General features: G+C 51.4%; 2 protein-coding genes across 10 annotated transcripts in view; one reads left to right on the forward strand and one right to left on the reverse strand.

Moving 5' to 3' along the window:
- The first annotated feature begins 9,038 nt into the window (after positions 1 to 9,038).
- SIGLEC11 (sialic acid binding Ig like lectin 11) lies at positions 9,039 to 16,468 on the forward strand. 5 transcript variants are annotated; one of them, XR_006263198.1, is made up of 10 exons: positions 9,039 to 9,194; positions 9,279 to 9,659; positions 9,823 to 10,110; positions 10,309 to 10,356; positions 12,077 to 12,334; positions 12,420 to 12,704; positions 12,934 to 13,030; positions 13,198 to 13,295; positions 13,535 to 13,601; positions 15,595 to 15,669. XR_006263198.1 is itself a non-coding variant. In XM_043434908.1 (9 exons), the coding sequence occupies exons 1-9, from the start codon at positions 9,149 to 9,151 to the stop codon at positions 15,784 to 15,786; spliced, it is 1,662 nt and encodes a 553-aa protein (XP_043290843.1). In that variant the 5' UTR covers positions 9,039 to 9,148; the 3' UTR covers positions 15,787 to 16,468. The 5 variants fall into 5 exon arrangements, 3 of the variants coding, with proteins under 3 accessions (XP_043290843.1, XP_043290842.1, XP_043290844.1); XR_006263199.1 differs by having other exon boundaries at positions 13,198 to 13,244; positions 15,595 to 15,658; XM_043434908.1 differs by lacking the exon at positions 13,198 to 13,295 and having other exon boundaries at positions 15,595 to 16,468.
- Positions 16,469 to 18,454: 1,986 nt separating this feature from the next.
- Positions 18,455 to 27,536, reverse strand: part of VRK3 (VRK serine/threonine kinase 3) — a 36,383-nt gene continuing 27,301 nt past the window's right edge. For 4 of the 5 annotated variants that reach the window (XM_043434914.1, XM_043434911.1, XM_043434912.1 and 1 more), the window contains exons 13-15: positions 22,960 to 23,018; positions 19,977 to 20,125; positions 18,455 to 18,812 (exon numbers count right to left, since the gene is read on the reverse strand). In XM_043434914.1, coding sequence (XP_043290849.1) covers positions 19,977 to 20,125; positions 22,960 to 23,018 — 208 coding nt within the window. In that variant the 3' untranslated portion in view covers positions 18,455 to 18,812. Of the gene's footprint in view, positions 18,813 to 19,976; positions 20,126 to 20,948; positions 22,275 to 22,959; positions 23,019 to 27,536 lie in introns of those variants that run through there. The other variant, XM_043434915.1, reaches the window with a different exon arrangement.

Below are 27,536 nucleotides of genomic sequence, written 5' to 3' on the forward strand. Positions count from 1 at the left end.
CTACCCAAGGTCAAAGCCAAGACGAGACTGAACTGGTAGAGATACAAGACCCGCTTTTAACTTCCATTTAGTACATAGACAGTGAAAGAAAGAATAGCCAAAGGTGCCAGCTCCCCATGGTCCTTGTCACCAAAAAGGGTGATGCCAAAGGGGCCGGGTGGCTGGAGCACAGTTATGGGGCACCGGGTGGTGAAGAGCAATGGCGCTGCGCTGTCGGGAAGTCAGGAGGTAAGTGGGCGGTGACCTGGTAGTGGAGAGTCGGATCTGGGTGCTAACACTTTCTCCATGATAATCTTTATGAGCTGGAAAAAAAATTCATGCAGGTGGGCACCCATTACAGAGTTGGGAATCAATTTAAAGGGTTCTGACCGGTGTTTAAAGATACGAATAGAACAGTAGAAAATACCACTATGTTGATTTAATATCTTACTTTGCATCACGGTAAGGAAAGTTTGAAAGCCACTGGTAGACGGCAGCCAGCATCATACAGTGATTTTCAGACACTGCCCACTAATACAACCGCTATCAACTCACTTTGAGATGCCCGATCCCGCTCCGCCCAAAGATTCCTGCCTCTCGGCGGCTCTGTCTTAGCAGGACTCTACCGCCAGGGGACGCCCGTGCCCCGACGTGAATGAGTTATCTATTCTCTACTCAGCCCAACCCGTGATCTTGGGGTTCCCTCTCGCCCTGAGGGTCGGGTTTACTGGGACTGGAAGCCCTGACTACGAATAGAATTTCCCGAACAGAGGACGGCAGGAGGGCGCAGGCGGTCACAAAGGGATGTGGCCATCCTAAGATACCCCTTATCCGTTCATTCCACAATGTTCATTAAATGCCTCCGTGCACCTCCCAGAGCGCATATTCGGTGGGGGAGAACGGACAAGACCTCAAATTCACCACCCTGCCTGTGCAGGGAGGCCTCCTCGCCTAGACTGGTGTGAGACAACCCGGGTGGAGTCCTGCTGGCTTGGAGTCCTTGGGCAGCTTGCACAGCCTCTCTGTGCCTCAGTTTCCTCTGTTCTAAAATGGGCCTAATAACACCTGCTTCATAGGGCTATCATGAATATTAAATGAATTAATATTTGTAAATTACTTTGAAGGATCTGGTATATTTGTTAAATCAATTGCTAAAAATTCCCATTTTACAGAAAAGAAAACAGGATCAGAGTAGGGAAGTGAATCACCAAAGCAATATTTTTTTCTCCTAAGGAGAACTCTTGAGTTGAGCCCAGTGATCCCCAATTCCCAGCCCAGAGGCTTTTCCTTGGCATTGCACTTGGGGTAGAAGTAAACCCCGTTTCCTTGGCACAGTGGCGGGGTGGGGGGCGGTGTGGCTGCTGAAGCCAGTGAAATACTCTAGCAGAGCCCAGGGCTCAACAACACAACAGTCAGTGTTGGAATCACAACTGAAACTAGCGTGGGGCCCTGTCTCTGGGTCAGCAGAATAGCCAGACAAGTAAATAAATCATTTTCTTACCATCAGCGACATCCACACTGCAGTATAGATGTACAAGGAGAGGAAAGTGAGCTGGTCAATGAGATTTACAGAGTTGCCTCTTCAGTACTGAATTGTGATGACTATGAAGTAAGGTTGGGCATGGCATTAGCCCGCATTCAGGAGAAGGGGATCTAACAGGGCCAGAAGGTGCAGGCTAATTACATGACCAGGTTCCAAGATAGCTGTATCACCTATACCTGCTGCTCTATGGTCTTGCCCCGAATGTTCAACCATGTTCAAGTTCCACTTGGAGTTCCCTATGACCATCTTGGGCTTCCCAGGTGGCTCAGTTCAGTTCAGTTGCTGTCGTGTCTGACTATTTTGAGACCCCATGGACTGCATTACACCAGGTTTCCCTGTCCATCACCAACTCCCGGAGCTTGCTCAAACTCATGTCCATCAACTTGGTGATGCCATCCAACTATCTCATCCTCTGTCATCCCCTTCTCTTCCTGCCTTCAGTCTTTCCTGACATCAGGGTCTTTTCCAAGGAGTCAGTTTTTTGCATCAGGTGGCCAAAGTATTGGCGTTTCAGCTTCAGCATCAGTCCTTCCAATGAATATTCAGGACTGATGTCCTTTAGGATGGACTGGTTGGATCTCCTTGCAGTCCAAGGGACTCTCAACGGTTTTCTCCAACACCACAGTTCAAAAGCATCAATTCTTCAGTGCTCAGCTTTTTTTATAGTCCAACTCTCACATCCATACATGACTCATACATGACCCAGGTGGCTCAGTGGTAAAGAAATCCACCTGCCAATGCAGGAAAAAAAAAGTTATTGCTACCAAAGAAGAAAGCAGGAAGAGGGATAAATTAGGAGTTTGGAATTAACAGATACAAACTGCTATATATAAAATAGGCAATAAAAAGGGACCTACTGGATATAGCTCAGAACCTACTGGATATAGCACAGGACCTACTGCTCAATATTTTGTAATAACCTATAATGGGAAAGAATCTGAAAAGGAACATATATATGTATATATTTAACTGAATCACTTTGCCGTACACCAGAGACTAACACATTGTAAATCAACTGTACTCCATTTTTTAAAAATCCGTAATGTACAATTTACGATTTTAACCATCTTAAAGTGTGTAATTCAGTGGCATTTGTCACATTAATAATGTGGCACAACCATCACCACTATCTCATTCCAGAACTTTTTCATCCCTTCCCCCACCCCCAAACAGGAACCCTAAACCGGTTAAACAGTCACCCCCAAATCTACTCTCCCCTCAGCTCCTGGAAACCACTAATCTGCTTTCTGCCCCTATGACTTTGCCCAGTTTGAACACTTCATATAAAGGAAGTCATGCAATACTTATGTGCAAGAACAGAGCCCTCAAAGGTATCCAGATCCTAATCTTTGGAAACCTGTGGGTGGTCATTTCTGTGGTGGAAAGGACCCTGCTGATATGGTTAAGCATGTTGAGATGGGGTAATTATCGGGGATTCCCTGAGTTGGCCCTAAATGTAACCACAAGGATTTTCCTAAGAGAGAGGTGGAGGGAGATTTGAGCACAGAAGAGAAGGAAGTGTGATGGAAAAGCAGATGAAAGCAGAGTCAGGCAGAGGAAGTGCTATGCCATTGGCTTTGCAGATGGTGGAAGGGGCCCAGGAGGCAGGAAGATGCATTCTCCCCTGGAGCCTCTCAAGGGAGCAGGGCTTCAATTTCAACTCAAAACAACACAAATACATTCTCTTATGGTTCTGGAGTCCAAAAGTCCAAAGGGAGTCCTCAGGGGAATAGCATCAAGTTGTTGGCAGAGGTCGTTTCTTCCAGAGGATCTTAAGGTGAATCTCTTCCATGCTTTTTGCAGGTTTGGTGGTGGTCTCACTTGTTTAGTCACTTAGTTAAGTGTGACTCTTTCGCGACCCCCTGGACAGCAGTCCCCCAGGCTCCTCTGTCCATGGTACTTCCCAGGGAGACACCAGGGAAGCCCTGAAGGTATCACTACAATCTCTTGTATTACTGTCTACTCCTTTCCCCCTGCTGTGGTCCAAGCTCCCTCTGCCTCTCTCTCATAAACCTGTGATCACAGTGAGGGTCCACCTGGGGAATCTCTCCATCCCAAGATCCTGAACGTGATCACCGCTGCAAAGGCCTTTTGTCCTGCAAGGTAACATAGTCACAGGTTCCAGGGATTAAGACGGGGACGTCTCTGGGGGCCGCTCTTCAGCTGATCAGAGACACTGTCTTTTAGAATCCTCCACCTGGGATGGGACTTAAGAAGTGGCCAACTCAGACGGCGTTTATACTTTTCAGACAAAGAAACAATAAATCTGTGAGGAATTGACAGGATAAAGAGGCACTGGGGGCCCAGTTAGTGAGACGCTAGAGAATTTAGTCTTGTGACTGGAAATTAAAGCAGTAACCCAAGGTTTCCCAAAGTTGGTTTGGGCTTCCCTGGTGGCTCAGATGGTCAAGAATCAGCCTGCAATGTGGGAGACCTGGGTTTGATCCCGGGGTTGGGAAGACCCCCTGAGGAGGGCATGGCAACCCACTGCAGTATTCTTGCCTGGAGAATCCCATGGACAGAGCAGCCTGGCGGGCTGCAGTCTGTGGGGTCGCAGAGAGTCGGACACGTCTGTGACGAAGCACAGGAAGCTTTCTTTATTCAGGGTTCTCGGCTTGATCCCCTATGTCTGCTGATAAGGGCGTCCTCCTTCCAGGTGTGGGGAGGGTACCTTTCACAGGAGAGATTTATTTCCTGCTTTCAGGGAGAAAGAAAGGGGGGTCAGAGTGTCTTATGTTTGCCACCTTTTTCTTCTTTTTTAAAAATCATTTATTTTTGGCTGCATCAGGTCTTAGCTGCACGGGCTTCTCCCTAGCTGAGGCTTGTGGGTTTAGTTGGGCCGTGGCATGTGGGATCTTAGTTCCCCGACCAGGGATCGAACCCACGTCCCCTGCACTAGAAGGTGGATTCTTAACCCCTGGATCACCAGGGAAGTCCTGAAGCATATTTTGAGATGGCCCGTCCTGGGCCCCAAACACACTTGCAGACACGTGCAAGAGCTTACAGACACACACATCTGGGGTACACTCTCCACCCTACTCTTTCTCCCGAGATGGGTAGAACCCTATATCCAGGCAGCCAGACCTAGTTTTCAGGCCAAGGAGACCCAGAGGCAATGACGTCTCCCGCAGCAGAGAAAGAAGAGAGTTCCTGACTTGGAGTGACACCTGGGTCCTAAGCACTCACTAAGTGCCCAGGCCCTGTGGCCCTGGGTCTCCCTGGAATCCAGCCAGCCACTGACCTCCCCGCTCCCAGTCTTTCTGGCCATCTATTGGACAAGCAATGAACAGTCTACTTGATTTGAAAGAAGGGAAGTGTTCTGGGCCCATTTTGCAAGTCAGCAGAAATTGGAAAACTGACTCAAAATAAGAAAGCAGAGACAGAGGTCCTGGTGCTCCTTCTCCTGCGAGCCTGTCCCCCGAGGGCTGCTCTCCATGGCCCCCAGCCCAGCGAGCAGATGACACAGTAGCAACGGCAAGAGGAGGGACACACAGCTTGGTACCAGCGGGGACCATTCAGTTAAAAGTGATGTCGCCTCCTGTTTGAGAAACCACGCAATAGGGAAGTAAAGTGAGGAACTGGTTATAGATGAAAAGGAACTGCGCGTTTCTCTGTGCATTTCCCCTGTTTCCTTCTATGTATTTGTAATAAACTCAGCAGTTTTCCTGGTCAGCAACTTTCCATCCTACACAAACTCTGGGCTCTGTGAGAGCTGACAACTGTGGGGCGGGGTGCAGGGGTGCGCCTGAGATTGTGAGTTCTGGTCCCCAGGTTGGACAGACCCTCACAGGTGGCCACTGTCGCCCCCACTTAGGGAAACCATGGCTTTTTGCACCACAGTCTGAGGAGGGAAACAGACTGTTCTGGGGATCCCCCCAAACCACTCTGAAGTTTGATGAGTCACTGGAAGGACTTAAAAGAATTCAGAGAAATTGTCATACTGATGGTTTGTTACAACAGAAGGGTACAGATAAAAATCTGCATACCCGGGAATCCCCTAGTGGCCCAGTGTTTAGGACTTTGCACTTTCATTGCCCAGGCTCCGATTTTGATTCCTGGTGGAGGAACTACGATCTTGCAAGCCATGTGGTGCAGCCAAAGAGAAAAATAGAGTAGAATGTTGTTGTTGTTTAGTCACTAAGTCCTGTCTGACTCTTTTTGTGACCCCCACCCCCGCCCCCCATGGACTGTAGCCCGCCAGGCTCCTCTGTTCATGGGATTTCCCAGGCAAGAGTACTGAAGTGGATTGCCATTTCCTTCTCCAGGGGATCTTCCCAACCCAGGGATAGAAGCCAGTACCCTGCATTGGCAGGTGGATTATTTACCACTGAGCCACCTGGGAAGCCCATAGAATAGAAGAGAACAGAAAATAGAATAGAATAGAATCCGCAAAGGAAAAATTGCCCAAGGCAGTATTGAGGGGAGACCGGGCACACACTTCCGGTGGGCTCTTCCACTGTGGACAGTGCTTGACTTTCCCAGTGCCATGGCCTGAATCGTGTCCCCTCCGGTTCATACGTTGAAGCCCTAACTCCCACACGTGACTATAGTTGGAGAGGAAGACAAGAGAGCAAGGTTACTGAGGTCCTAAGGGTGGGATCCTTGTACAATAGGATTAGTGTCCTTATAGGAAGAGACGTGAGCGTTCTCTCTCTCTGTCTCTCTGCCACGTGAGGGGACAGGGAGGAGGCAGTCATCTCCCACTCAGGAAGCAGGCCCTCACTAGGTACCTTGGTCTTCATCTTGGACTTCTGGCCTCCAGGACTGTGAGAGAGTACATTTCTGGTTTCTCTCATTTTCCCCCCATTTATGTTGTACAAGCTGCCCAGAGTGTGGTATATTGTGCCTGGTGTGATTAGTCACTCAGTCGTGTCTGACGCTTTTCGCCCCCGTGGACTGCAGCCCACCAGGCTCCTCTGTCCATGGGATTCTCCAGGCAAAAATCCTGGAGTGGGTTGCCATGCCCTCCTCCAGGGGCTCCTTCCAACCCAGGGATTGAACCCAGGTCTCCTGTATTGCAGGCAGATTCTTCACTGTCTGAGCCCCCAGGGAAGCCCAAGAATACTGGAGTGGGTAGCCTATCCCTTGTCCAGGGAATCTTCCCAACCCAGGAATTGAACCAGGTTCTTCTGCATTGCAGGCAGATTCTTTCAGCTGAGTGGTATGTTATGGCAACTCAAAGCAGACCAATACACCCAGCAACGACGTGTGATAACACAAATGCAGCATAAACCTTGGAGTCCAGTGTTTTTACTGGGGGCCTGTTATAGGTTTGTGTCCCCCCCAACAAAATATGTTCAAGCCCCAACCCCCACTCCCTGTGAATGGGACCTTATTTGGAAACAAGGTCTTTGCATGTGATCAAGTTAGGTGAAGTCATGGGGGGGCGGCTGGACCCTAATCTAATACGAGGGCTTCCCAGGTGGTGTTAGTGGTAAAGAACTCATCTGCCAATGCAGGAGACATAAGAGATTCCGGTTTGATCGGGGAGATCCCCTGGAGGAGGGCATGGCAACCCACTCCAATATTCTTCCCTGGAGAATCCCCACAGACAGAGGAGCCTGCTGGGCTACAGTCCACAGGGTCGCAAAGAATCAGACACGACTGAAGCGACTTAGCACGAATGCATGCAATCCAACATGATTGGTAGGTATTCTTATTTAAAAAAAAAAAGGGAAATGTGGACACCGAGACACGCATGCCAAGGGCTTAGCATTCCCTCCCAGTTGCTGGGCAAAGCCCACACCTCTCTTTGGATGAGGTTAATTCTCTCTCTTTCTTTTTTTTCTGGTTGTCTTAGTTCCCAGTCCAGGGATTAAACCCAAATCCCCTGCAGTGGAAGCATGGAGTCTTAACCTCTGGACTGCCAGGGAAATCCCGAGGTTAATTCTTGACTACATGCATTACCAGTCACTTGGGGAGCCGGGTTGGATGCCAGGAGAGTGGCCTTAGATACACGTCCTTTGTTGCTATTTTGTTCTGACCTTCAGGAGAGGGATGGACGCTTATCAACTCAGCCTCTGGGCAGTGCTGACCATGCTCTCCTGTTACGGCGGGTCTCAGTCTGGAAGCTTCTCACCGGAGATGCCTAAATCTTTTGCAGGCCCCTGAGCAAAATGAAAATGTGCGGCCCCTTTGACAAAAAAAAAAAAACAAAAAGTAGGAAAAACCTTTTTCCTTAACATCAAAAAAAAAAAAATTGACGTGGGATTTCCCTGGCAGTCCAGTGGTTAAGACACAAAGCTTCCACTGCAGGGGGCACAGGTTCAATCCCTGGTCAGGGAACTAAGATCCCACAAGCCATGCAGTGTGGCCAAATTAAAAAAAAAATCGTTGTAAAATGTCCATCACGTAAAATTTACCATTTTAACCATTTTAAAGTATACAATTCCGTGACATAAAGTACTCTCATGATGGTGTGCCACCCTCTGCACCATCCGGTGCCAGAACTTTTACATCTCTCCCAAAGGACACCCCTACCCATCAACAGTCACAGCCACAGCCCCAGGCAACCAGTAGTCTACTTTAAAATATAGGTCCCTTCCGAGCATGTGGCCCTGTGCAAATATATATATGTTATAATAAATAATAATAATAAATTACAATGTATATATATTAATGTATTTATCTGGCTGAGCCAGTTCTTAGTTCTTTGATCTTCATTGCGGCATGCCAACTCTTAATTGCAGCACGTGGGACCTAGTTCCCCAACCAGACTATGGATTGAACCCCTTGCAGTGGGAGCCCAGAGTCTTAGCCATTGAACCACCTCAGAAGTCCCTCTTCACAGTGTTTTTAATTTACTAGCTAATGTCCAATTCCCCAGGTTTGACTGGGGGTTGGGGGGGCGGTGAGCAGTGTAGACTCTCACAGGCTCTCAAAGCAGCATATTCCAGACTCTCTCTATGCCCAAGGAGGGGGATGGAGGTGGGACGGGGGCTGAGAACCTGTCCCTTGCTCTAGGCTGTCCCTGGGTCGGCCTGGTGTGATCCAAGCTTCCAGTTCCCCAGGTGTGTGCTCCTTATCCCATGAGATTTCACTTACAGAACACAAAGTCCAAGATCAAAGTTATTAGGAATTTCAAGATGACCACCTTAGAGCATCAAACCTCAATCAGGAAGCCCTTCAGAGCATGGGGCCCTGGGTAAATATTTCACTTTTTACTGTGGAACTGGAGGCCTTGTGTGGACACAGACATGTCCCCAGGACAGGTGGGGAGGTTGTGTCCTTTGGGGATCCTGGGTTTGGGGCACGCAAACAGGGAGGCAGGATTTGTGAGGTCTTGCCTTCCTCTGCCCTCAACTTCTTCATGGAGTCGACATTTGCCTGGCAAATGAATGGATGACTGAATCCCTGCCTCTGGAGCCCTCCCCACCCATTTCCCTTGAGAGCCCCACAGGCCCGAGGCTGACCCGGGGTGGCCGCGTCCTGCATTAGACCTGTCCTGCAACGTCCAAGCATGAAAGGAGAAGTCAGAAGAGATGTTTTCCAGACATCGGCAGCTCTGAGCTTCCTCTTTCGCTCATTTGTGAATGGTCACATTCCCCTTCCTGTTGGAGCTTCCTTCACGGACAGACAGGCAGGTCCAGAAACTGGACGGCCCTGGGAACTCCTGGCCCCTCGGACATGGAGAGGCTGTTGCTGCTGCTGCTGCTGCCCCCGCTGTGGGCGGGTGAGTGGGCCGTGGGGACAGCGGGTCCCAGGCTGGGGCTGGGGCTGGGGCTGGGGCTGGGGCTGAGCCTCTGTGTTCCCCCAGGGCCCCTGCAGAAGGAGTCACCGTACCAGCTGCAAGTGCAGGGGTCGGTGACGGTGCAGGAGGGTCTGCGCGTCTCCGTGCCCTGTAACATCTCCTACCCCCGGCTTGACTGGACCGACTCCACACGTGTTTACGGGTCATGGTTCCGGAAAGAGGATAGACCCCAAGAGGACGTTCTTATGGCCACAGACAACTCAACCCGGGGCGGAAAGAAGAAGAGAAATAGCCCATTCCACCTCCTCGGGGACCCCAGGGCCAACAACTGCTCCCTGGGCATCGCAGACGCCCGCAAGAAGGACAGTGGAAACTATTATTTTCAGCTGGGAAGAGAAGCTGCAGAACACAGTTACAAGAATAACCAGCTCACTGTGAATGTGGTCGGTACGGAAGGGTCCCCAGGAGCAGAGGTCAGGGAGGGTGGGAAGGATGGACCCCGTGGCCCTCCATCTCTGAGGGCGGTGGGGGACAGTGGCCCCAGTCAGATCAGGGTGGGCACACACAGGGGTCCCCCTTGGGGTCTGGCCTCTCCGTCTCTCCTCTCCAGCGCTAACATGGACTCCCGATGTCCACATCAATGAGCCCCTGGAGTCCGGCTCCAGTAGCCGCCTCAAATGCTCCCTGCCTGAGACCTGTGACTGGGCCACGCCTCCCACCATCTCCTGGACCGGGGATGCCCTCAGACCCCCGGGACTGGACTCCAAGGAGGCCTATAACTCCCCGGAGATCTTGCTCACCCCCCGCCCGCAGGATCATGGCACGAGCCTCACCTGTCGGGTGACCTTCCGCAGGGCTTCTGTGAGCGCAGAGAGGACTGTCACGCTCAACGTGTCCTGTGAGCACTGGGCCAGGCCCGCGGGGTGCCTGCGGGGCTGGGAATGGGCGCTGGTGACCCCAGGCCAGGGGCTGAGGGGGCCCTGTTCCGCTTTGCTTCCGGTTCTGCGCCTCCGGGAAGTGTGGGGGGCCCTGGGAAGGGGGCCGGGGCAGGGGCAGCTCTGACTCCCTTCCTCACCGCGGCGTCTCTGCCCCCCAGATCCCCCCCAGAAGCTGACCATCAGCGTCTCCGGAGGAATTGGCACAGGTAGGAAGGGAGGGCCGTGGAGCATGGCAGGGATCGCAGAGAAGGGAGAGCTCCCATTCATTCCGGATACATGCAGATGAACCTCAGAAACATCACCTTAAGGGGAAGAAGCCGGATGTTTACACGCCACGTTCGGAAGACATAAATCTATAGAGACAGTCGTGGTCGCTTAGGGCTGGGATAATGGAAGGACTGGGGGAGATGGCTGAGGGGTGCGGAGTGTTTCAAAGGGGGTCGTGAAAATGTTCTAAAATTGACTGTAGTGATGGCTATCGTGTGACTTTCAAGTGGTATGTAAATGGAGTTATATGGTTTGTGAATTATATCTCAATAAAGCTACTTAAATATGCGCTGCAATACGTGAACCATGAACTTCCAGATGTTCAAGCTGGAACACAGATCAAATTGCCAACATCCGCTGGATCATCGAAAAACCAAGAGAGTTCCAGAAAAACATCTACTTCTGCTTTATTGACTATGCCAAAGCCTTTGACTGTGTGAATCACAATAAATTGTGGAAAATTCTGAAAGAGATGGGAATACCAGACCACCTGACCTGCCTCTTGAGAAATCTGTAGGCAGGTCAGGAAGCAACAGTTAGAACTGGACATGGAACAACAGACTGGTTCCAAACTGGGAAAGGAGTACGTCAAGGCTGTATATTGTCACCCTGCTTATTTAACTTAAACACAGACTACATCATAAGAAACGCTGGGCTGGAAGAGCACAAGCTGGAATCAAGATTGCTGGGAGAAATATCAAGAACCTCAGATATGCAGATGACACCACCCTTATGGCAGAAAGTGAAGAGGAACTAAAAAGCCTTTTTAAGAGGAGAGTGAAAAAGTTGGCTTAAAGCTCAACATTCAGAAAATGAAGATCATGGCATCTGGTCCCATCACTTCATGGGAAATAGATGGAGAAACAGTGGAAACAGTGGCTGACTTTATTTTGAGGGGCTCCAAAATCACTGCAGATGGTGATTGCAGCCATGAAATTAAGACACTTACTCCTTGGAAGGAAAGTTATGACCAACCTAGATAGCATCTTAAAAAGCAGAGACATTACTTTGCCAACAAAGAAAGGTCCGTCTGGTCAGGGCTGTGGTTTTTCCAGTGGTCATGTATGGATGTGAGAGTTGGACTGTGAAGAAAGCTGAGCGCCGAAGAATTGATGCTTTTGAACTGTGGTGTTGGAGAAGACTCTTGAGAGTCCCTTGAACTGCAAGGAGGTCCAACCAGTCCATCCCAAAGGAGATCAGTCCTGGGTGTTCACTGGAAGGACTCATGCTGAAGCTGAAACTCCAGTACTTTGGCCACCTCATGCGAAGAGTTGACTCATTGGAAAAGACCCTGATGCTGGGAGGGATTGGGGGCAGGAGGAGAAGGGGACGACAGAGGATGAGATGGCTGCATGGCATCCTCGACTCGATGGACATGAGTTTGGGTAGACTCCAGGAGTTGGTGATAGACAGGGAGGCCTGGCGTGCTGCGATTCTTGGGGTTGTAGAGTCAGATAGGACTGAGCGACTGAACTGAACTGAAAGCTGCTTAAAAAGCTACTTGTGGGATCTCTTTGCAACTTGAAAAAAATAAATAGGATAGAGAAATAGAAAACAGGGCTTCAGAGTCTGGGCTCAGCTCTCTCTCTCTGTGTCTGTCTCCTTCGGTCTGTCTGTCTCCCTCTCTCTGAGTGTGCCTCTGTTTCTCTCTCTCTCCAGAGCTGGAACACCTGCAGAACGGCTCATCTCTTCCTGTTGTGGAGGGAGACTCTCTGCGCCTGGTCTGTGACACCGACAGCAACCCCCCGGCCTCACTGAGCTGGTCCCAGGGGAGCCGGACCCTGAGCCCCTCACATCCCTCGAGCCCTGGGGTCCTGTCCCTGCGACGAGTGGAGTCGGGCCACGATGGCGAGCTCACCTGCCGAGCTCAGCACCCTCAGGGCTCCTTGTGGGTCTCCCTGCATCTCTCTGTGCAGAGTGAGCTGGGGGTGGGGTGGGGCGGGACAGGACACGCGGGCGCAGGGAGGGGACAGACACCACTGACTCTGCTCCCTCTCCGCAGCCCGCCCGCAGCTGCTGGGCCCCTCCTGCTCCCAGGAGGACGAGGGTCTGCGCTGCAGCTGCTCCTCCCGAGCCCGGCCGGCCCCCTCCCTGCACTGGCGGATCGGGGAGGGGCTGCTGGAGGGGAACTTCAGCAACGCCTCCTTCGAGGTCAGCTCCAGCTCCGCCGGGCCCTGGGCCAACAGTTTCCTGAGCCTCCGAAAGGGGCTCAGCTCCGGCCTCAGACTCAGCTGCGAGGCCCTGAACGTCCACGGGGCCCGGAGCGGGTCTGTCCTGCTGCTGCCAGGTCAGGGGTCTGTTGTGGGGGGAGAGGCTTAGAGGGGACGGGAGTCATCCTGACGTTTGGCGGGGAGAGGGGCCGGGGTGGGAGGGTTGAGAGGCAGGGGTGGGGGCAGAGAACTGTCCTTCGGCTGGCTGGGGGCTGAAGGGCAGGAGAGCTCAAACTCTATGGGAGGAGGGGGCACGTGAGTCCTGGGGCTTGGACGGGAGTCACCCTCAATCTTGCTCATCTGCAGGGAAGCCCAGGCTTGGAGGAGAATTTGTTCTGGGGGCCATCGGGGGAGCTGGCGCCGCTGGCCTGCTCAGTCTCTGTTCCTGCCTCATCTGCTTCACGTGAGTGTCGTCTCTTGGGGGATGGCGAGTGCAGGGTGGGGAAGGGGACGGAGCCTTGGAATCCCTGGAGGAGCCCCTCTGGAGGAATCTTCACGGTATGGAGCTTTGGAGAAGCGGGTCATGGGGCAGGCAATCAGAGCAGGGTCTGTCCCCACCGTGCACCCCAGCCATCGGCGAAGGACGCCTGTTGTCACTATGAAGGTCCTGAGACGAGGTGCGTGCCCTGCCTCTTGGCCTTGGTCTGCCCTTCCAGCCTGTCCCTCTCGTAAGTTTTCCTATCTTTTGGCTGCTCCACAAAGCACGTGGGATCTTAGTTCCCCGACCGGGAATCGAGCCAACAGTGGAAGTGCCGAGTCTCAACCACTGGCCACTGGCCTGCCAGGGGAAGTCCCAGCCCCTTCTAGCCTCAAGTGGGGATGGGGAGGGGGTTGGAACGGGGGCAATGGCCGCCCTGCAAGCTCTGAGCCAGCTGGGCTGCTGAGAGGTCCTGGCTTCCCCTCTCAGACTGAAGACCTGCAGGAAGGCAGCCCGTGAGAAGGATCAACCCTGCACACTGGGTCCCACCTCCCAGGTGAGTGGTGACGTCCCTCAGGGTCCCAGCTGGCTGACTCCCCACCTGGCTGACTGCCGTGGCCGCAGTCCTCGTGATGACTCAGATGCTCATCACGACCCACACAGGCTTTTCCTCTTGGGTCCCATCAGCATGGGGCTTCCCAGGTGGCTCAGCTGGTAAACAATCCACCTGCCAATGCAGGACACATGGGTTCTATCCCTGGGTTGGGAAGATCCCCTGGAGGAGGAAATGGCAACCCACTTTAGTATTCTTGCCTGGGGAAAGTACCTTGGACAGAGGAGCCTGGTGGGACACAGTCCACAGGGTCGCAAAGAGTCAGACACGACTTGGCAACTAAAACAACCCATCAACACAGCCACTCAGCCCAACGACCTGGGAGCCCCTCCCTTTTGCCCTCTGTCTCCTCTGGACCACTAATCCCTCTTACTGATTGTATTTACTTCCAACTGGGCCCTCCTCCTTTCTCTCTGGACCCCAGACCCACTTTCCCCCCACTTCCTACCTCGCCTCCCCCAAGACAGGATGCCGCAAGGATCTCCCCAAAACAACTACTATGTACTACCTACAAAATCAAGTTCAGGGGCCCCCAAGATACCAGCAGGTAAGTTCTGAGACAAACTTATCAGGCAAGACATTTCAAGGGCTTAGAGGTTCCCTCCCAGGTGCCGGAGTGAAAGGTCAAATTTTCTTCAGGCAAGGTTAACTCTTTCTGGCATAAGATCTTTCGATTATAATACTCATAATGGGGGCTTCCCTGGTGGTCCAGTGGTTAAGGCTCCACGCTCCCAATGCAGGGAACTAGATCCCACATGCTGCGGCTGAGAGTTGGCATGCTGTAACTAAGACCCAGTGAAGCCAAATAAATAGATAAACATTACCAAAAAACAAGCAAACGAAAAGGCTTATGCTGCAGTTTGGGGGTTGTGTCTGCCTGACTCTGTAATGATACGTGGTCCCTGAGGTCAGCTCAGGCGTAAGCAAATCCCTGACCTTCTTTTTTTTTTTCTTTTTCTTTTTCTCCCTGACCTTCTTATGCCATCCATCCCATTCCAGTCCTATTAGATAGTAATATAACTGACTACAGCTTGAATGTCTGCTCCCCCCACTGCAACCGTGAGGTCGGGGGTGGCATCTTCTTTGTTCCTCACTGAATATCCAGTGCCTGGCACCAGGGGAGCAGGTCCATAAGGCAGCACTGGAGTCAGAAGGACCTAGAATAAATCTTGGCCTTACCAATGATTAAACGTCGGGCTTGGGGACATTTACTTAGTTTCAATTTCTCCACCTGATATGTGTGCACTTAATCGCTCAGTCGTGTCCAACTCTTTGCAACCCCATGGACTGCAGCCCACCAGGCTCCTCTGTCCATGGGGATTCTCCAGGCTAGAGTACTGGAGTGGGTTGCCATGCCCTCCTCCAGGGGATCTTCCCAACCCAGGGATCAAACCCAGGTCTCCCTCATTGCAGGTGGATTCTTTATCGTCCGAGCCAGCAGGGAAGTTTATCGACACAGCCCCTATTTATCTCCACCTGACAAGTGAGGATAACAGTGTCTCCCAAGTAGACTGTTGTGAGGAATCTAGGAGACTGGCAACTGATTACCAAGTGCCAGGCATTAATACTCTCAAGCATTGAATGAATGAATGAATGAATGGGGGCCCAGCCAATGTTTGGAATGAACAGGTGAAAAGACTGAACATTCAGTTTCCAGGTTCACTTGTGGGCCCTTCTTGCTCTCTCCCAGCTCTTTATCCCTTTTTAAAAATTTTCAATCGTTTATTTTCATGTGGCTGTGTCAGGCCTCAGTTTCGGCGTGCACATCTTTGATCTTCTGTGCGGCATGTGGGATGTTTAGTCGTGGTTTGTGGGATCTTAGTTTCCTGACCAGGGCCCCCTGCACTGAGTGGGCGGAGTCTTAGCCCCTGGCCCACCAGGGAAGTCCCCAGACCCTGTTATCCTAATATGACGCCCTTCTTTCCCCTCCATGCAGGGTTACCAGGATGAGTGTCCTCCAGGCAGCCCCCTGGCCTACCCGCCCCCAGCGGCGGCCGCCCCCCTCTCAGGGGAGGAACAGGAGCCTCATTACGCCTCCCTCAGTCTCCTCGAGCTGAGACCCTGGAAGCCTCGGGACCAGGCCGCCACCAGCACCACCGAATATGCAGAGATCAAGATCCTTAAATGATGACCCTTCCTCCCGCAACCTTCTGCAACCTCTGGCTGGGGGACCCAGGGCTTCTCAGGGAAGAGAGATATCAGGGATGATGCCTGAGAGAACAGTTTTCCATGTATAACAGCTACCAACTAGCGTATGCAAGTCCCGCTGGTAGGGTGATGGGCAGAACTGGGCTCACGTCTCAGACCCGTCACCAAACACGCGTCTGAGTTTGAACACATCACCTTCCTTCTCAGCCTCCTACTCTGTAAAATGGACATCACAAACCTAACTCACAGGGTTGTTGTGGGCATCAAGGCAGTAATTAACATATAGTGTCCAACAGGGGTGAATGTGCAAAGGGCATCGCACCCAAGGTGAAACCTCTTCCCTGGGCAACCTGCTGGGATAAGGGTCTGGCATGCTGGGCCAAATGGGGACCACTCTGCAGGGCTGTCTAGCTCCAGAGGTGCCTGCCCCCACTCCCAAGGCTGAGCAGAGGTTGTCATTAGGCAGGATCACATCCCTAGGCCCCACGTAGCCAGCCCCTCCCTTCCCTTCCACTCACACTCACCCCTGGGGCACTTCCTGTGAACACACTGCAAACTGGTCTTTCTCTGAGCCTGCTTCCTGGAAACCCAACTTGTCTATTTTCTCGGACACAAAAATCATTCACTGATTATCTGAAATAAATGACAAGGGTTCTTTTTAATTCTGTGTCCTTGATATTTTGGTTCTTAAAGAGTTTCTTTTTTTTTTTTTCCAGAATCTGCTTATAAAATTCCTTGCAGTTCCATTCTGTGTCCATTTACATTGTAATATAGTTTTACAAGAGTCACAGCCAACTGCTTTTGTTCTTTTCCCCACTGAGCGTCCATTTAACTTTTTCCATTGTTTCCATTCATGAGGGAGCACGCCCAACAGTAGCATTATGAGCCAAGATAGGACTATGTTTTAGCATAAAGTTAATAATTTCAGGCTGTAACTGCTCTACAAACTAGAGGTGCTGAAGGACGCAATTCCATCTTTCGTGGCACATTTTGCCTTGCCATTTTTCAGGATTAGGTTGCATCTCTTGATCAATGACCTCTAGAAATGGTGTCCGGACTTCCCTGGTGGTCCCGTGGTTAAGAATGTGCCTGCCAATGCAGAGGATACAGGTTTGATCGCTGCTCCGAGAACTAAGATCATTAATGCCGAGGACATCCTCCTCCTCTTTCAGAGGCTGGGATGATCTGTCAAAACCTGGGCTCTGGAGACAGGTAAAGGCTGCCTCAGGGACAGGGAGGGAGACTGTCCACTGTCCACACTCCTGCTGCTCTGCCTGGATGTGGGCTTCTCCTGTTGTCTGAGCAGCGCTGGTCCTGCTGGCTTGGCTTGCTCAGAGAGGGGAGGGGAGGACCGGGGTGGGGAGGGGAGCTGGACCTTGGCCAAGTGCACCGAGGGCGGGAGGGTGGCGGTGTGGGGGTGCAGGCATCGACTGTGACCATCCCTCCTGCCTGATCTGGGATCCCCAAGGGTGGCTGACGTCCCTCTTCTCTTGTGGACTCATGAACACAGAGGGGCTGCCAGTGGGAGATTTTCTGATGGGCTTTTTCACTCATTGAGGAATACCTCTTTCTGCAAAGGGTTATACACCCTTCCTTTCAACCAGGAAATGGTCATCAGTCCGCTCATTCTTCCTTCCTCTCCAGAGAAAGGAGAGAATCAAGGCTTCTCTGAGCAGTTTATCCCCCCTTCCAGCCTCTGAGTCTTCCCATCCCAAAGCAGGGCGCACAATTTAAGATATCCAAAGTGAAATTCAAGGAGGCATGTTTATCTCCTCCTCCATTTTTCTTTTTAATTGAAGCTCCTCCTCCTCCTTGATCCTTCTCAGTCTAATTATTTGCCACATGCTGCTGGCCAACCCGCCTCTGACATCTCTCCCCAGGCTCTCTCTTTCTCTGTCCTGTGGCCTCCTCCCTGGTCTCTCTGTGTCCAGGCTCCCCCCAAAGGTGCCCTCCAGTCTGGAGGACCCTCATTCTCCATCACAACCCGTGCTTTGTCTTCAGAGTGCCGACCACAGCCCCAAGTCATGTCCTTTCGCTTGACTGTAGGCTCCATCAGCTCAAGGACCTTGGTGCCTAGGTCTGGTTCGTCAGGATCCTCTGGGCAACATGATGGGTGTCGTATAGTATGAACTCAAGACACGTCTGCTGAATGTTTGTTGAATAAGAGGAAGGGTGAATGTGCAGAAGAGAAGGGTAAGTGGATGAGAGAATGACTGGTAAATGAGTAGACGGATAAAAGGGTGAATGGATGGAGGGATGGATGGACAAGTATATGGATGGGTGCATGGATAGACAGATGATGGATGGTAAGTGAAAGAATGGATGAATGAGTGTCTGCTCAAAAATGTGGACAGATCTATGGAAGAGTGGAGGGAACTCCCTGGTGGTCCAGTGGTTAAGAATCTGCCTTCCAATGCAGGGGATGTGGGTTCAATCCGTGATCAGGGAACTAAGATCCCACATGCTCTGGGGCAACTAAGCCCTCTCACAGCAACTAAGATCCGACACAGCCAGATAAATAAATATTTTACAAAAAGAAAGAGTGGATGGTTGGATGAAACACTGAAGAGACAGATGGATGGATGGGGGGAAAAATGAGCTAAATTTTTCCAAAAGGGACTTCTTTTGCAGACAGTCAACTCTCCAGGTTCCAATGAAACCATTTATTGTCAAAGCATAGTGGTGCCAATGGCAGCGTCCCCACTGAGGGGACCAGCCCAACCCCCATCTGTGACCGGGGGGTCTTCTCCACCCGAAGCCTCAGGGGCTGGCGGGAGACAACAGCTGAAGGGAGGGATAGTCGAGAGGAGGGAGTTCACAGTATCTGGGGCCTAACTTCCGGGTTCCCTGAGGCTGATCTAGACCGATGATGAGCAGTTTCACCTGAAGAAGCGGCAGGAATGCACATTTGAGGGCTCTTTCGAGAAGCTTATCTGTGATTCTACAGCAGGCCTTGAGTCACATAGCTCCTTTTTTTTTCCTATTTCAAACCCCAGGCTGAAAGTTCTAGAAGACAATAAAAATGGCTGTCAGTGTCATTCATTCAAAGGGTACCCTTTAAGCCCCTACTGTGTGATAGCAGCTTCCCATCAATACTTTTCTAGGGATGGGCCACACCACCACAAACAAGAGGACCAGGGAGGCTCTGCTGGGCTTATAATCTGGAGGAGAGTTGTGGAGACACGACAGATTAAACACACGCTTCCCCCCAGGAGGGGACAGGGGGTGTGCAGAAAACAGGAGACACGATAAGGGAGGAGGTGGGGAGGCACCTCACTGGGGCGATCAGGGGAGGCCTCGGGATCTGATGGGCGGTGATGAGAAGGAGCCAGTCATGGCAAAAACAAAGGGGCCAATGGTCACAGGCCGTGGGGATGGCGCATGCCGTGGTCCTGAGGTGGGACTGATCTCTGCCTGGGCTGGAATCTGAGGGGAGGACGGGCAATTGGGCCAAGGCAGAGGCAAGAGGATCCCCAAGTTGCTCCAAGGTCCCCGGGCTCCTTAAGGAGCATCTCCTAATTTCCTAACCAAGGGAAAAACCTGCTGCTGAGTGAGTGGTCCTCAGAGACTGAGCAAACTGGAAACTATGGTCCTGAAAGGGGCCGTTAGGTTTGCTTTTAAATTTCAACGGTATGGGCTGGACGGGGAGGTCGGATGGCCTGCTCGGTAAATATGACTGGGGCCTCTGTGAGCCAGGCCAGCGATGTGAGTGGGGAACAGAGATGCAGAGACAGACTCGACCTGGTTCTCACGGAGCTCATCACCAGCAGGTGACTATGACATGTGACCATGCGCCAGGGGATCCAGGACAGGGGACGGAGGCAGAGCCCTGGAGAAGGTGGACTAGGAGGAACTTAGCAACTGCCCGGAGGGACAGGGTTGAGGGACAGGGAGAGAGGGCTGTGGGACAGGCCAGAGGTCTCTCAGACAGCTGTGGAGGTGGGGACAGAGACTGGGACGGGGCAAGCCGGGTGGAGGGGGTCATGCCTTCATTTCTGGAGAGTGTGGTTAAGGTGGAGTGTGCTAGGTTCCTGAACAAACAAACAACCTGGCGTTTCTGGAGCACTCTGCGCCCAGGCACGGGCGTAAACATCAGACGGCATCAGTGGAGACAGCGGGGGTTGCCAGGGACAGGGTTGAGACCCCCCGGTTCTTCCTGCTGGAACCCACCTAGAGTACCACCTGGAGGTCCAAGGGGTCATAGGCAGATACCCGCAGGTCCTGCAGCAGGGCTTCCAGATTGTTCCTCAGTGTGGAGTAGGGCGGCTTTTCCTCGTACTGGAGGGCCATCACCACCTTCAGGTACTCCTGCAGGGTCTCTGCGGTCAAGATACATACGGGGGAGGCCTGAGGGGGGTGGCCGCCCAACCCAGAGCCCGGGGGGCTGTGCCCAGAGGGTCTCAGTCATGGTGCTCCTTTGCTCAGTGCTTCCTCTGTGCCTGGCACCGCCGCAGCCATGTAATAGATTTTTATTTTTTTTAAACATTAAACATAAGCACCGGGAAAGTGGTACTGAGAGCAGCAGCATGCCTGTAACCTAGCGTCACTGATAGGGATAGAACAGGACACTGTAGGGATAGAACAGGACACTGTAGGGAAACAACAGCCAGTCGAGACGGCGATGGTCAGATTCACTGCCGTCCCATGGTCCTCTTGCTCTGGTCTACATTCTGTAAACAATGACTCTGCGTGGTTATGGAACGGCTGAGATCGTTTATAGCACTGCGCAGGAGAATCATGCCTATAGAAGCACCACCTGAAAAGCCCTTGCCGCGCAAGGTGGGTGACGTCAACCATTAGAGAAGAATAAAGCCTGTCTGCCGAACAAAGCATGTCTGCAGCTCCTCGCGTCTTCTTCCAGCTTCTTCCTATCTGCTGCCTGGCTTGCAGCTGGCCTACCCTGGGCTCAACTATGGCAAGACAGATAGTTACTCAGGACATTGTAGAAGTCCCAGTAGGGGACTATAGATAGAGAGGAAACCTAGGCAGCTTTGGAGACTAATGCTGCCTCAAGAAAGCTATTGGGGCTTCCCAGTGGCGCAGTGGTAAAAGAATCCGCCTGCCAACGCAGGAGGCACAGGTGATGTGAGTTCGATCCCTGGGTTGGGAAGATCCCCTGGAGGAGGAAATGCAACCCACTCCAGGACTCTTGCCTGAGAAATCCCATGGACAGAGGAGCCTGTCAGGCTACAGTCCGTGGGGTCGCAAAGAGTAGGACACGACTGAGCAGGCACACACACACAGAGCCTGCTTAATTCTGGGGCAGAGCCCACTTGCCTGCTGGCTTGCACCTCTCACGAGCATCCTATATTAATAAATCTACATTGTGCCTATCATTTTGCCTCTTGCTGAATTCTTTCTGAGCTGAGACAAAAAGAATCTGAGCCTCGGTAAGTCCAGGCATCAGGTGAGTGATTCCAATTAAAAGACCGTGGGGTCAAGTCCTAATCTGACATGCATGGATTTATAATCAGCTATCAACTCACGCCGACCTTATTTCATCAAAACCCCTACTGCTTCCCCCTCCTGTATTGTTTTAAATCAAATCCCCGCTGATTATATGATTTTATCTCTATTTGGTGTGTATCTCTAAAATGGGGGCCAACAAGCTTTTACTGTGAAGTGCCAGAGAGTAAATATTTTTGGCTCAGAACGCAGGGAACCTGTGAGGGGAAGACCAAACTCAGCTGTTCTCCCACAAAAGGCCCAAGAAGGGAGGCGGGGAAGCCAATGCAAATGACTATGCACCAAGACTGCTTTATTGATGGATACTGCAGCTTGAATCTCACAGGTTTCATGTGTCATGAAATGATGTTCTTTTGATGTTTTTTCAAAAGATACAAATGGAATTATAAACAAAACAGAAACAGATGTATAATTAGAAAGGCATTTTGTCATATGAAATATGTATTTCTAATTATAATCCGTTACTCACATACATATATATAACTACAACTATGTATCACTGAAGCTAGTATCTCATTAAGCATTTCCTGAACTTGTGCAGGGCATTCATACTTTTCCCGTCTTTTGGGTTTTGCTTATCTGTTTATTTTTGGCTGTGTTGGGTCTCTTTGCTGTTCTCGGGCTTTTTCCAGTTGCAGCGAGGGGGAGCCTGCTCTCTAGTTGTGGCGCCTAGCCGTCTCACTGCAGCGGCTCCTCTCGTGGCAGAGCGTAAGCTCTAGGGTAAGTGAGCTTAGCAGCTGGGGCTCCCAGGCTCTGGGACGCAGGCTCAGCAGTTGTGGCACATGGGCTTAGGTGCCCCTTGGCCTGTGGAATCTTCTCAGCTCAGGGATGGAGCCCATGTCTCCTGCACTGGCAGGAAGATTCTTAACTACTGGACCACCAGGGAAGTCCTTTAACTTAAAAAAAACCCACCTGATCCTCCATCCCTGAGAGAATTGCTGTTCACATTGGCTGCACATCCTCTCCAATGCTTTCTTCTCAGATTTTCTTCTCTGACGAGATCTTTTAATAATGAAAATGGGATCTGACCTTGTGTGGTTTCATATATATATGTATGTACGTATGTATTTGGCTGCAAGGGGTCCTACAGTTGTGGCATGTGGGATCTTTGATCTTCGCTGCGGCACGCAGAATCTTTAGTTGCAGCATGTGGGATCCAGTTCCCTGACCAGGGATCGGACCCGGATCCTCTGCACTGGGAGCTCAGAGTCTTAACCACTGGACCACCAGGGAGGTCCCTGTCTTTTTCACTTTTAAAATCCCCATTAAATGGATTTCATGACTGACTAATGAGTCACAAGTGAAATTTCAGCTGACATTAAGTGTATTTCACCACAACTTAAAAAATATCCATAAAATTCTATAAGTATTGACACACAAAATCTCCACGGAATCTTCTTAGATGGAAAAGTAAGTCAGAGACAAATACAGGTGATATGATTCCATTAAAAAAAACCCACACATTATGTGTATGTGGTTACATGTGTGTGTGTGCGTCGCTGCTGTTACCGTTCAGACACACTCCTGAATCTAGCTGGGGGGGAGACTTGTTTCTACGAGGGGCACAGATACACGTGTGATTTGGGAAACTCAAGGGAAATAGAGGGGTGTGAGGACGGGTACCCCGGGATGGGCCCGAGTCCTGGTCCCTCTGCGGCCCCCGCTGGCTCCCTCCCTTGGGACATACCTGAGGGGGTGATCCAGCGACTGCACTGTCCCACGAGGCCCTCCGGGTTGTCAAGAAACCTGAAGGGACAGAGGCATGCGTGAAAGGCCTTTCAGGGAAGGAGAGTCACCTTTTGAAACAGGATGTCTGGTAGACGTGCCCTAGTTTTCCTTATTCTCATCAGTTGTGACCTAGAACAGGAGTCCCCAAACTTCGGGATCTAATGCCTGATGATCTTGAGGTGGAGGTGATGTAGTAATAATAGAAATAAAATGCACAATAAATGTAAGGCGCTTGAATCATCCCAAAATCATTCTCCCACCCTCCACCAGTCTGTGAAAAACTGTCTTCCACAAAACCAGTCCCAGGGGCTAAAAGGTTGGGGACCGCTGCTCGAGAGTCACCTTGGACACTGGATGAGTGAATTCTGAACGAGGCGTTTAGGGGAAGCACAGGCTTCCAACTGCAACATTTTTACCAACTTATCAACACATTACCTGGTTTTGCCTGTGTGTGTGCCTGTGTGCATGCTCAGTTGCTTCAGCTGTGTCTGACTGTGACCCCACGGACCAAAGCCCACCAGGCTCCTCTGTCCATGAGATTCTCCAGGCAAGAATACTGGAGTGGGTTGCTATGCCCTCCGCCATGGGATCTTCCCCACACAGGGATCAAACCCACGTCTCTTAAGTCTCCTACATTGGCACGTGGGTTCTTTACCACTAGCACCACCTGGGGTGCCCATTTGTAAATATATACATATATAAGTACACACACACACACCCCTCTTGGACCATGAAAGAAAAATGAAAAGTTAGTGGGGAGGGATAAATTAGGAGGTTGGGATTAACATATATATACTGGTACATATAAAATAGATAACCAGTAAGGATCGACTGTATAACATAAGGAACTCAGTATTTTGTAATATACTATGTGCAAAAAGAATCTTTAAAAGTATATACATGCATATATATACATACATAACTGAATCACTGGCCTAGACAACAGGCTGGCTCCCCACTGTCTGCAGAGTGGTGCTGTGATCCCCTTCCCCTCCTCCACAGCCCAGAAGTCCCTCAAAGCCTCTTGCTCTCCAACCCTTTCTGTTCCACCCCTTCCCATGGCTCTGGGCCCAGCTCAGGCCTCACTTTCTGCATGGACCCCGGCCTCCTCCCCAGCTTTCCATTCACCTCCCCACAGAGCCCCAGAGAGTCTGTCTATGCCTCTGCACATACCGCTCCTCTGCCCCTGGCTGCCTTTCCCCACCTCAGTCCCCAGTAAGTGGCCACTCTCCCTTCTGGACATGGCTCGAGGGCCTGTCCCCTGGAAGCTTCCTCTGAACCCTCCCAGGCAGAGGAAATGGGTCCCTCCTGAGTGCCTGCACACAGGTCCATGGATGCCTTACAGCAACTGTCACATGTGTACAAGGACGGGGTCTGATGCATGTCTCTCGGGATATATGAGGTAAAAGACTGAGCAACAGAGTGATGGCATAAAAGGGCTGTGCCAGCCTCAGGACAGCGTAAATTGTGTGAGCACTTCCCCCACACAGGCTCTCACCGTCGGGATCTGTGGGACCTCTCTGCCCAGCTGCAGGCTTAAGAGCAGAGACCAACTCCAACCGGAGTCTGTGCTTTCCCAGCTGGGGGTCTTGCATGCCAGAAAGCCTTGGGGAATCAGACTGCCTCTCATCTGTCTCTGTTATTCATTCATTCTGTCATGAACTAGAATTTACAAAAAAAAAAAGAATACATATTTGCTGAGTGAATGGGAAAAAAGCCACATACACCAGTAACGTCAGAGAGGACAGTTGAAAAGTGCAAGTGTTAGTTGCTCAGTCGTGTCTGTTTGAGACCTCATGGACTGTAGCCCGCCAGCCTTCTCTGTCCACGGAATTCACCAGGCAAGAACATTGGAGTGGGTTGCCATTCCCTTCTCCAGGGGATCTTCCTGAGCCAGGGATCGAACTCAAGTCTCCTGAGTTCCAGGTGGATTCTTTACCATCTGAGCCACCAAGGAAGAAAATGTGCATATCTCAACACTGCCCCCTTGTGGTCCCTCAGGTCAGCTGACAGAGGCTGGGCTGTGGGGTCTAGAATGAGCCCCGCATCACCACTGACGTTTCCCAGAGGAGCATCTTCATGTTCCCGGCCCTCCTTCTGTGGTTGTGGTTGGGATCTGGGGCTCTGGAAAGGACTGTTACCTATTTTCTCAGGGCCTCTTGGTAGGAGCAGCTCAGTCTCATCGCTAACACAGCAGTGTGTGTCAAGGAGCAGTTCACAGACTTCAACCACGCTAAACATGTCAGCGACTGGGCTGTGTCCTCCGACTACCTGTGTCGCTAATTCTGAGACTCGTTTTCACCTGGCTTCATTGCAAAAAATACAAAATTACTGGAAAACTAGGAAATAAGTGCAGAAAGAAAAGAAGAAAACAGGGCAACGGGCTTGTGTTATGGCAGGTACTGAGGCTGCCCTTCAATGCAGAGGTTGCCTGCGGAAGCCTGGTTGCTGAGGGATGCTCTCTCTGTCCATCTCTTCCCCCTTCTGCAGAGATGTTAGGGTGTTATTAGCACCCAGGTGGGACCGCCTCACTCACCTTCTAGAGTCAATTCACCTGTCACCACTGCCGCGAGACCTGCCCTGGCCTTTAAATCTAAGACAGCAGGCATGCCCACACCCTGCCAGTGCCACTGGCGGATACCCAGGGCTCTTAACTGCCTGCCCCACCCTCCGACCTCTGACACGCTTTGTGTTCCACTATCTCTTTATTCGCTGATGTGAGTTCCTTGAGGGCAGGGGTGTCTGTCTTAGTTATTCTGTATCCCCAGGCCCTAGAAGAGCCTAGTGCAGGGAAGTGCTCAGTGAGTATCTGGTGAGTGGAGGATGGCTGCATCCAAACGCCACTAATCCCCTGTGATGAGCCTCTCACACTTGGGAGGTACCAGCTTCCAGGTGAAAGGGCCTCCTCTGGAGTCAAAGGGCCTGGGAGTGCCTCTCATCAGCTGTGTGACCCAGGCTGATCACCTAAGATCTCCGTGCTTCAGATGGGGAGAGCACTTGCCTCAGAGCTGACACAGGGAAGTTGTGGGCGCACTGCCCAGGGCAGAAAAGCATAGTTAGCCATGAACAGGTAGTCACGGACAGGCCAATGTGACAGGTGTCCCTTCCTAAGAAGTGAACAAGCAGGAGGCCCGATGCAGTGGGGGTGAGGGAAGGGCTCCCTGGGGAGTGACGACTAAGCTGAAACATGACGGAGAATGAGATCTGGGGCGGGGCACCACTTACGCCAATGGAACACACACATACGGGTGCGTGTTCGATTGGCATAGATCAAGCACAACATATCTTTCAAGGACACAGCTACATCTAAAATTACTTGAGGAGAAGCACTGAGCTTCTTTAGAAATGTAAAAAGTTAAAGAAATAAAGCATTAAGTGAAAGAAGGAGAATGAGATTTAGAGCACAAGACCATTTATGCAAGTCAAACGCACTCATCACACGTTTAAGGAAAAAAAAACCTTGTTTAAGGGCACAGATGTGCCTATACCTTATTTAAAAGCAACAGTCAGAAGCAGTAAACTCGACACACATGTAACTATGGGGTTAAACTGGAAGTGTTGAGTGAAAAAAGCCAGAAACGGTGAGATTCTTAGCAGAGTAACATTTATGCAAGTCAGATACAGTGCCACGACTGTCATGCAAGTTTAAGGATACAAGTACATTTAAGCAAGCATATCAGTAGGACACATATATATTCAGTATGTATGAGTGGGTATCCATGGTTGAGTAAAGGAAGATGGGAGATAATAAAGGGGGCAAAATGAGAGGCTCAACATGAACCACCGACACAGCATGCTCGAACTGAGAAGACAGACAGACTCGATGCCGTTCCCTGGAGAGTTTTCTCTCTTTCCACTCTCCCAGGGCTTCTGCGGACAGCTCCTGAGACACTGCTGAAGTTTGAGTCTCCATTTGAACTTCAGGTTTGCACTTCAGATGCGATACCCAACCATCTCCTGAATGGCTCCTCTTGGGGTAACTCTCCTGCCCCAAGCCTACAGAGCTCGAATCCCGAGCTCTGGACCGGCAGAGCTGCCCTGAGTCTAGTTGTCTGCCGGTCCACACACTCAGCAGCACCTCTCCTTACAGCCAACAGCCCCTCTGTCCTTGGTGCTGAACCGCGCACCCACCAGCCCCTCCCCCGTACCCCCACTGCCCTCTGTCCTTGGTGCTGAACCACACCACCCAACACTTCCGGTTTTATCCCACTGTCCTTGGTGCTGAATGTCTAAAACAGAACTAGCAAGATCGGGTGGTTTCACACGTGGAAGTGAGGGAAGTGTGGACACCAGAGGCCAGGGTTGCCAGATACTGAGACAAAGCCCAGGCCTAACTGCTCAGGCTGCCCATGTGTCCCTGTGGGAGTGAATGAATCATGGTGTCCTGCACACGGTGAGCATTTTCTACAGGCCAGGCTCTGTGCTGAGTGCTGTGCACCCAGCTCCCTCAAATCCTTCCACCCTGAGGTGGGCGCTAATAGGATCCCAGCTCATGGAGGACACTGACGCTTGTGGAGGTTAAGCTGCCCACCCAAC

The sequence above is a fragment of the Cervus canadensis genome, chromosome 18 (assembly GCF_019320065.1).
Source record: "Cervus canadensis isolate Bull #8, Minnesota chromosome 18, ASM1932006v1, whole genome shotgun sequence".
Taxonomy (NCBI): domain Eukaryota; kingdom Metazoa; phylum Chordata; class Mammalia; order Artiodactyla; family Cervidae; genus Cervus; species Cervus canadensis.